We start from the raw sequence: 10,517 nt of genomic DNA on the forward strand, positions 1-10,517 counted from the left end.
TCTTAACATGCCTTGTCCTGCACGGCGTATATATGTGGATGATGCGATCTTGATAGAGGCAGAGCTCATGTCAGAATTTTCTGTGAGCAGCACAGTAATAACATCTACAAATCTAACACCCGGTCCCACCTAAAATTATTATTACAGATATACAGCTAGGAGGCTGTAAACACATGGTTGTCCAGGCACTCCCAAATACCCTAAAATGCATTGCAAATTACCAATAAATACAAATTTTACTTTAATGGCACTGCTTAGGCACAGGAACATTTCTAGATGCCCCTCATAACATAGCAAATATTCACTTACTAAATGTAGCATAACTTTATGACATTTTGTGCTGAGAATTCAGCCACCAGTCAGATTCAAGATAGACGTAGAACTTCATAAAACAATTCTTACTGAAGATATATTATTGTTTGAGATGAAGTCAAACTGGGTCAGTTTGGGGCAACGCTGCCATAACGTTTTTTCTACAAAAAAAAAAATACCAACTGGTATTAGGCTATAACAAGAAGAGCAAATGCTTTATTTTCTTTTGAGTTTGGTCTCTTATTTTTATTTTAAGGATTCTTTTTAGAAGCTATTCCTTGCTGTCTTGCAGAACCTAACATTAAAAAACACAATCATGGCTCATTTCCAGATCTCATATATTCACAGCTGATAAAGCTTTATGAATAGCTCATGGCAAGGCAGTGCACATCCTGATTATGGGGACTTTTGTGAAAGAAAAGCCTCTACCTTCCAGATGTCTGCTGGTATTGTCCTTTTAGGTCTAAAATAAGACCAAAGACCTAAATATGAACAATGATCAGGATGCTACTATATATATATATACACACACAAATAATATACATGTATCTATCACATAGGCTCTCCTCAGCCTACAGTCATTTCAACATGTAGTGTAGGACTTGCGGTGCCCAAGGGAAGGCTGCAATGCAGTAAGAACATCAAACAGTTTCTATTTTAAGGACTGTTTATCTGGAATACTAAAATCAACAAATATATGGATTGAGGCTGCTCCATTTCATAGTAACACTTACAGATGGTGCTGTTAACATGTCCACATTTCACTAAGTTTGAATAACAGACACCCACGCCTTCGAGAAAAAAAAGCTTTTATCTTACATTTTGATTAGGTTCCAAAGGCTAACAACGCACTTTAAATTATTAATTGGGGCAATCTAACGATCTCATCACTACATGAATCATGCAGTACAGGACAGTCCAAGTCCTATTACACGCCATGTGCAAGTTACCCTCACAGTGCAACCCAACCCCGAGGGGGATTAATTACTGATGTGCAAAGAAAAGGATGTCATATCTATCTAGAAGACGTGTAGAGTTTTTAGAAAGTGCCCTATAATCTGATGCACTCTTTACGAGCGATAAACTGTTACTAGAGAAGTGTTACAGTTAAAAGACCAGTAGACTGATAACGCAAGTTCACAGAGCACACATTATAGAAAAGTATAGGAGCTGTCCCGGACAAACCAGCATTTTCATTTTTTTGGAAGAGTGGTGCAAAATCAAATGATCCATCTGCTACTGACTAATATCCCAGCACAGACATTTGCCCCAACTGAATAACAAAGGCAGATGATACAGCATGTCTTTACACCCAATGTTTCTCAACCAGGGTTCCTCCAGAGGTTACTAGGGGTTCCTCAAGCACAAAGCAATTTGTGACTGCCAGATCAGTGGCAACAATGATCTTTTTGGCTATCTGCAGGGGTCACATTCTTCCTATTAGCCAGCGATGTAAGAGGCATCCTTCCCGTACTAATGTACAGTGAGCTGTGAATATAGTTGTTATAGAACGCTTCCTCAAAATCTGAAAGTTATTTCCAGGGCTCCCCTCATGTTAAAAAGGTTGAGAAACACTGCTTAGGAGTCCTAAAAATTTGTGGCAAACATAAGTGCACCTGTCACAAGAGATATTTGGAGGCCTTTTTCTGAAGATGCTAGTAACAGAGTGTGTCTGGCTTCCATACTTTTGAGTCATGGATCTAGAACAAGAATGCAGCTGTCAACAGTCAAGGAAGAGTCAAGTCCACATCTCCATGCTTGTTTCAGCGCAACTCAAATTATTGAGTAAGTAACAGCATACACTTAACCCCCACACCCCACACAATACAATCCAAAATTGTGTATGCTCCATAGATTGTGGGTCACTGTGGGTTTCCAACATTCCTGGCTTCCTATGTGTGTGCCAAGATGTCATGTGGTTAAGTCATCCAGGAACAGCCAATCAAGATGGCTGAAGATTACCAAGAAGAGGAAGAACAGAAGGAAGATGCAGTGGAACCTGGACAGGTGATATAGCTGGGTTTAGTTCTGCTTTTAGACAGGCCTTAAGAGAAGTGTTGGATAGGCAGGTTTACCAAACGGTAAGAAAACCATTTCATTACAGTGGAACATTTCAGTAACATGGTAAGGATTGCCAATCCTTTCCTTTACACATGGAGAAGTATACAATGCTTTAAAGCAGTAATGACAACAATCAGTAAGATCAATGATAATTAAACTGAGAAATGAAAAGGATGTAAATGAGATAGGGACCTAGTTGCTACTTGCAAGACCATAACCATTGATCAATGGCCAATACTGCTAAAAATGTCTGCCAATAGTGGGGCCCCTATATTTATCAACGGAGAATTGGATATTCAAGTGAATATATTTGTAATACAAATATGTAATATGCTCTCCAGGGTGGTTTTGAAACAACTGACAGTAAAGGAATGGGGAAAGCAAACCTTCCAACGATGGAGGGGAATGTGGGCCAAAGGGCTCTTTAGCACTGTGTTGTCTGAGGAATGTTTTCCTGGATACAGTAATGGCCTGGTTCTGGATCTTCGACCCCACATGGTGGCCAGTGGACTCATTCTGAGGCAGACTAGGGACAGAGCCCACATAAAGCTGGGGACTGCTGGTTTGAAGGGAATACAAAGGGCCCCTTCTAACTTCTTTCCTCACCTTAACAAGGCCTAACTCTAGCCACTGATGTGGTTGTATCAGTGCAGTTCAGCTCGTAATCCTTAGGGGGACCGATGGCCCATGCAAGGGGATTCATAGAAAATATGGTCAGGTTTCCAAAAACCTTTTGGCTATACGGTGTCTCTCTCTCATAACCCATAATGATCAATGAGAATCCTTTTTTGTAATAGTCTAACTTCAGCAGAGTGAAAACATGTATGTTTTGTAAGCTGCACTGTTCATCAGTAGGATGGGTAAGAAAAGAGAGAATATATGGTATTATAATGCATATTAGTTTTTGTAACATTTTAAAGACCACAAACGTGTCACCTGCTTGTATTCTTCAGTTGCTGCTGCTTTTCTGCCTTGTAATTTATTTACCCTACCAATAAGTTCTGTTTGCTGGGTCTTTAACGTTGTAAAATCAGCATAAAATGAGATGGATGAACAACGCAGAGGTACCACCATCAAACCGTGTAAACTGGAGCATTTCCACTTCACAGAGAGGCTAAATTTAGAAATGCAATCATAAATTATTGTTATTTTAATTAGGCACAGGAACGCTATAAAGAACCTTTGTGCTCATGTTGGGAAATGTTTGAAGCTACTCTGATTAGTAACAGCTCAGAAATAGTGGAGAAAAGAAACAAATGAGAATATATTAATTGTTCTGCTGTTTTAACAAGGCTGATGCATGAAGGAAAAAAAAAAAAGTTTCACTGGGCCTTAATCTGCTAAAAATATGGAAATTATGATGACTGTTTAATGCATTATGACCCTAAGTAGAGCTATGAGCCAAATAAAAAAATGATGTATGTAATTAAATGCGGTATTTTTATTCAGAAGGATTCTATTTTTCTGATCCTCCCTAATAATATGAGCCCTAATTTGCTAAAATTCTACATAATGGAAAAATATAGACAATCATGGGAGAACCTAGGTAAAAAAAATGGAATATGAAAAATGAAATAAAAAAAGTTTCTAAAAATTGCTTAAAATTTGTGCAACCCACAGAGCAGACCACAGAGTTAAACATCAAAGAAACATCAGAGAAGTGTGTTAATATATGCACACACATACAGTCCTGAATTTTCTGTAATGACTCAGGGCTCCTACTATGGGTGCATGCCTACGACTTATTAGACAAATGCAATTGACCTGGGGGTTCAGGAATAAAAGCATTTGCCCACTAAAGGTAAACAAAAATAGGGGAAACCCAGGATTGCTGGAACATGTGGCTTCTCCTTCGATAATCTTCAATCCTAGTTTGTCCAAACCCCTTTGGATAGAGTAGTGAATAGCTTAAACTCAGTAAGTTTCAATAACTGAGGAAATCACCCTGTAAATAGACAAACCAAACAGTTGTTCCTTTTAGAAAATTCCCCTATGGCCACTTGGAGAGGGTAAACTTCACCAGCAGAACCAGACACCAATAAAAACTTAAAAGAGGTTCTTACCCTTCACCACCTGTCCCATAGTAAAAAAAAGTGGGTAGAACTGATAGGAATACATGTGGGTATACAGAAGAGTCCAAATCAAACATAAAAATTCATATCTCTACTAGCAGAACTAATTTTAGGACTAAAATGAATGGTTTAAGTTAAAAATTCTGGACATATTTGCATTAATTTTTTCTCAAAGTTCTTGTGTTGATGATGGGAGAGTCCAACCACCGCCCAAAGTTATCTCCATCACATTCCAAAGATTCTCAATGGGGTTAAGGTGTGGACTCTATGGTGGCAAATCCACATGTGCAAATGACGTCTTATGTCTCATGCTCCCGGAACCACAATTTCACAATTTGAGCATGATGGATTCTGGTATTGTGATCTTGGAATATGCCAGGAAGAATTAAATACACAAATTAAGTAAACCTGATCATTCAGTATATTCGGCAGATCACATTTTTTGGGCTCAGAACATTGCTGAAACCTAGACCTGACCAAGTAAAGAAACTGCAGATCATAACACTGCCCTATAGGATTGGGGAATTTTTTGAGCCAGCCAGGGTTTATCCAATTTAATTTTTTGAAGAATAGAGAAGGGTTTAAACCACTGACAGTTTATTTTTTGCCTTTTGTGCACCATTGGGAAAACTTCCAATGTTCTGTCCCAGAATAAAGTTACAGGTAATTTCCCAAAATGACTTTTCACTCGATTTATTCCGAAGATAACCCTAAAAATGTATTTAATTAATTGTATTATCTGTGTGTGCTTTAATAACAAACCACAAACAGACAATACAATTCTTATGTAATCTTTTAAACATTTAAAGCAGAAAAGAAAATTATTTTTTAATTACTTTTAAAATGTATAATTTTCAAAAAAAAAAAAAATGCCAGGTGAATGAATGTGCCCTTATTTTGTTTGGGAGAAACAGAAATACCACTGCTCACAGCAAGTTGCAGCATTCTCCTGTAAATGAAGGATACTGACCTACTTAAGTGCTTTCATTCATCTAATTAATATATAATTGACTGGTGAACTTTACAAAGTGTATCATTAAGTACTTGGCCTGTCAATGGCCTTCAAAGACCACATTTAGAAATTAGTACAAAACAGTTTAAACAAATCCAGCTCTATGTCAGAAACAATTTTTAATTAAGTTTAAAACTCAATGTGAAGTCCAGGGCACAATGGCGTCTTGTTGTTACCAATTAATATGCTTATATAGGTGCAATGCAAAAGCAACAGTATTGCATTCCCTGATGAATATTTTTTAGAGACCTCAGGACTCCCATATCCTGGGAATCATCAACTGGTAGTTCTGGGGTAAAAACTAAAATGTGTTTTCATCAAATACTGTCCACATTTTAAACACAATTGCAAAGCTTGTGAACATGGTAGTATCACCAATATTGCTAGGGAGGAGGAGGGAGTCAGGAGAATGTGGTGGAACATGCCACACAGACAAAATGTAGAATTTCTGTAAATCAAAGAATAAGTATTGTTGGAAAATTATTATTCTAAAGCCATTTTTTTTAAAATTGGAAAAACTCTACAAAGTGGGGGGGCAGTAGGTACATGCCCAAGTGGAAACAGAAACCCTGTTGGCTTAAAGACAACTTTCCCCAAATATAAAACTTTTATGTCTATACAAACTGACATGCTTACTAAAATTTTTCACTAAGGACATGTTACCAAAGATCCCCAAAGCTCTGTATCCCCCATGTTTGGTGACAACACTATATTTAAAGATTTTGCAATTAACTTGAGAAGTTCCTGCGACCTGGTTCAGAACTGGAACTAGACTATCAGGGGTTAACCTGGGTGATGCAGCAAACCTTGAACGGATTTTTTAACAATCATTTGCGATTTCATGGCACTAAATGTTTTTAGCGCACCCAGGTTTACCCATGTTGGAGTGCACAGCGTGAATTGTATAAAATCAGCACTTATGCATACTCCATTTCAAATGATGGGTTCAATATGACTGTTGGTAAGCCTTAATGGGGGTTGCCTTTGAAATGTCAAGGCGGACAAATCTAACAGGATGACTCCAGCTGTGGTTTGGATCCAAAGGAACTGGAAAGTTGAAAGATAACACCTCCTTCAACAGGAAGATCACACCATACCAGGTGTGAGGTATGGGGGTTGTACATGGAAGCATCTACTTCAAAGACTTCTCCAATCATACTGTCTGGTGTATAAACATACCTGCTATCTGATGACCCTCAAAGGAGCCAGAGGACTAGCCCCCAATGCAACAGTGTCACCTATTGGAGAATATCAGCGGGCACCTGTGAGCAGTGTATTTCCAGAAGTAGGAGGACACCCAAGGGGTGGATGCATGGGTGTAGCTGGATGTGGCCAGGGGTCCTGGAGATGTATAAGAAGGGACAACAGCCACAAATCGCTCTTCTTACTTTCCTATGCTCTTATATGCCTATATACATCCTATGCCTCTTAGACCTCTTTTACTCTCTCATTTTCTCTCGCGCTAAGGTGCCGAGTACAGAGGACGGACTTTTTGCGTAACGTATCATTTTACTTTGTCTATGTGATTATTATTTAGCTTAATTGGAATATTTGTTGATAACTTGTTAATTCTTTTCTCTGAATAAATATCTTGTTTCTTCATAATTGGCACCCCAGAAGATTTTTCCTTCATAATTGGCACCCCAGATGGGACCAGAGGAAAATTCTCCTTCAACCCATGAAAGTCTATCGTCCCCAGTCTTCAAGGACTTTAATAAACCAGACCCTATGTGTTGCAGTAAGGTGTGTCACAGCAATAAATGGCCATGCATGTATATGGCATGTGAAAGCATCAAACCAATGCGCTTGAGTTGCAGTGTACAACCAGTATAGGTCCAATTTTAGATTGTATATATATTGTATATATCTTTCTTTGGGTCTGAATCTATTCTTTAAATAAATGGCATTTTAGTCATATCTAAAGCCGCTGTGAATAAAAATCTAAAAAAAAATATTGGTTGTTAACTAGCCGCCATGCTGCCCTGCTCAACTCTGCTAATGATTGACAGTGACAATATATATAAAAAAGAAATGTATTTCTGCCTGTCTATTTAGCTAGCTATCTAGTTTTATGTCATGCCCCCCCACAAAAAACTTCCCTACTGTGTCCTATAGCATTAGGAAACCCCCTCTGACAGTAGGCAAGCCTCTGAAATAGGAACTCAAGAGAGACTAACAGTCATGTGACCCCCAACATACTAAAAAAAAGTAAAAGAAGCAAAGCTTACAAAAAGTTAACCTTGAGTTTAGTGTAAATATAATATTTCTTGGATAGCAGCTCAGTCAGTGATTTTATTTTACGCTTTTACTAATTTTAGGTACAAAACCTCAGCACTCGCTATAAATCCCAGAGAGACAATATGTTGCAGAAACTACAGGAAAAACTTAAAGTTCCAGCTGATTTTATTTTAGTTTTTGATTACAGTGGAGAAAAACTATTTTCTAGTCTTCGTTTCTATCTTGGTCCCTGCTGTGATGGTTTCTGTCCTGCTGTCACTAGGGTAGATAGAGAATAGAATCTTTTCCCTATAAAGACACAAGCAAGCTAAAAAATAGCAAGTCAAAAACAATTTTAAAAGAGAGGTTTGATAGAACACAGAAATGTTACTACTGTTTAACAATTTGGAAAATTTCCACTCTCTGTCTGTATTAAGAACATCCTACATGAAAGGGGGGGTCAAGCAGGGCAAAGTAAGGGGAAATTTCCCCAGAGGAAATTACAACTACAACAGTAGTTCAACAGTGGATGAAACACATTCTCATTATGATCACAGATGTGTTTATGGAAACATATGCTTCCGACTTTTGTACAAGCTTATAAGTTGGGGGCCATAGGTTTCATGGCAACTACCCCTGAGCAGTCTCAGCTGTCTGTATTTGGGGTAGCACAGCTACATCAGGCCATCTGTTGGCCAGACAGCATACAATTTATGGTCAGTGAACAGAAAATAATAGGCGACCATGGTCTTTACACCAGCCTTTATCAGCCTTTAGAACGTGAGGGGACCTTTTAAACCACTTTCAGGTCTTCAGAGAGTCTTCAGAGAACCCCTGCTATAATTACTATACCCCCAGATAACAGTGCATTAGTGTGTTGGTCATTAGGAAGAATGCCTTTTACATTGTTGGCCAATGCGAAGAATGCCACCCATACAGATAGCTAATACCATCAATGGTGTCAGTTAAACTGACCTGAGAGGCACACATTGCTCTTTGTTCAAAGAACCTCTAGCAGGGACACCAGGGTTTCATGGAACACTGGTCAATATATTGGACAGAGTGATCAGACTACCACATCTTATTGCTCCCCAAGAACATCCCGTGTCCTTCTGCTCACTATATAGTTTTCATTAGCTGTCAGAAGACCTCAATGCAGATCCAGTAAACAATTACCTAAAGGCATCCCAGAGCACCCTTTACAGAGTCCTGCCCTTTAATATGCATGTGAGAGGATGCCCTTACTGGCCACTAAGGGAGTCTTTCTAGAAAGAGGGTTGACTGTTGCCCAATACAAGTAAAATAAGCACATAAAAAAGTATAAGAAGACTTATTGGTAAGGGGATAATGTTTAGAAGATGCTTAAATGCTGAGTCTAACATATAGCAAGACAAGGCAAGGTATGTGTAAGCCAGTTTAATATGAATAAATGTAATTGCAATAATTAAGTCATTATACCATCCTTTAAAGTATGCATTGTGCTCACAGTGAAAAGTTTATATTTTTTCAAAAAAGTAGATCTGTAGTCAAAGCTATGTGTATGGATGACAGTAGTTCCTTCGGGTTGTCTTCCCAATGAGTCTCAGTTCACATCAATACCTTTGTCATTCAACAAAGTGAAAAACATCAAACAGTCAGTCAAACATTTCCCACTGGCATCCTTGGCACATCAAAAAACCATAGAAGAAAGTGAAAACAATAAAGTTATTAAAAAGTTACCCTGTACAGCACAAAAGAATATGAAAGACAATTCAAAAATTCTTTCAGGTGCATTACATAAGATGTGTGTTCAATGAATATATACCATAGTTTCCCTTTAATGCAGAGAGAATGAGAGGTGACAAACCCCTTTGCAATATTAGCTTGTGACATCTAAAATTAGGATGTATTTCCAATCGGATCAAAATGAGTTATAACAGTACATATTTATGGTTCCTCAAACAAAAGAAAAAGAAAGCAATGGTCGTTGGAAGCTGGCACTTTATGAGTTACACAATTATTTTTTATATTTTAAAAAGTTTATGCCTAATAATGGACTGGTTGGTCTATGAGTAGAGAAGTGTTGGGGTCATAGAAACAGACCTTCGACAATACCGCCATCTGCCAAATGCTGGTTCCCTGTCTGCCCTCTATTTACAAGTTGCCACAACATTCTTGCATTTTTCCAACCTTTGTATTGCTCTTCATGGTTGTGCATTTATGTTGATTGTTTAAGGTGCCAAATGTCTATCCTGCACTAATGGTAAGGACATGAATTTAAGTTGGGGTGGATATTGTCCAGGTGTTTAAAAAAAAAAACAAGTCTTGTATTCTATTTATTATGTTCAATGTTAATATCAAATCTTTCGCCTCGCTCCAAAACTGAATTTGCTTCTTGATCTTTATTTGAGAATACATATTAATTTTATGGAATGTCTTCAATACATGCAGCAGTCAAGAACTGCAAAACAATCCCACATGAAAGGGGAGTTTTATACACAAATCTTCTGACACCACCTTAAGATTTTTGATTTGTATAATTCTTAATTCTACCGATGCTGGGGATTAGGGGGGATCTAGGTTCAACATCTAGATGAGTACTTTACCAGGGTTGCTAGGGGTTCCTTGAACAAGGAGTAATTTGTGCTTCTTAAGTCTCGTTTAACTGACACCAATGATCCTTTTGGCCATCTGTAATGGTGACATTCTACCTAATAGCCAGCAATATAGGAGACATTTTTTCCATTGATAACCACACTATTGTACTGTAAGCTGTGGATATAGTAATTTTGGTAGGGGTTCCGTGAAGACTTGAAAGGTATTTCAAGATTCTCTCAAGTTATACAGTTTGAGAAACCCAGATA

At 38.1% G+C, this 10,517-nt stretch overlaps 1 protein-coding gene across 1 annotated transcript in view; it reads right to left on the minus strand.

The window, feature by feature from the left end:
* Positions 1-10,517, minus strand: part of KCNH5 (potassium voltage-gated channel subfamily H member 5) — a 182,793-nt gene that overhangs the window by 118,372 nt on the left and 53,904 nt on the right. Inside the window, exon 6 of the mRNA XM_072427655.1 lies at positions 3,361-3,487. Within this exon, the coding sequence (XP_072283756.1) occupies positions 3,361-3,487 (127 nt within the window). The remainder of the gene's footprint in view (positions 1-3,360; positions 3,488-10,517) is intronic.

Source organism: Pyxicephalus adspersus, chromosome 12, assembly GCF_032062135.1.
Source record: "Pyxicephalus adspersus chromosome 12, UCB_Pads_2.0, whole genome shotgun sequence".
Lineage (NCBI taxonomy): Eukaryota > Metazoa > Chordata > Amphibia > Anura > Pyxicephalidae > Pyxicephalus > Pyxicephalus adspersus.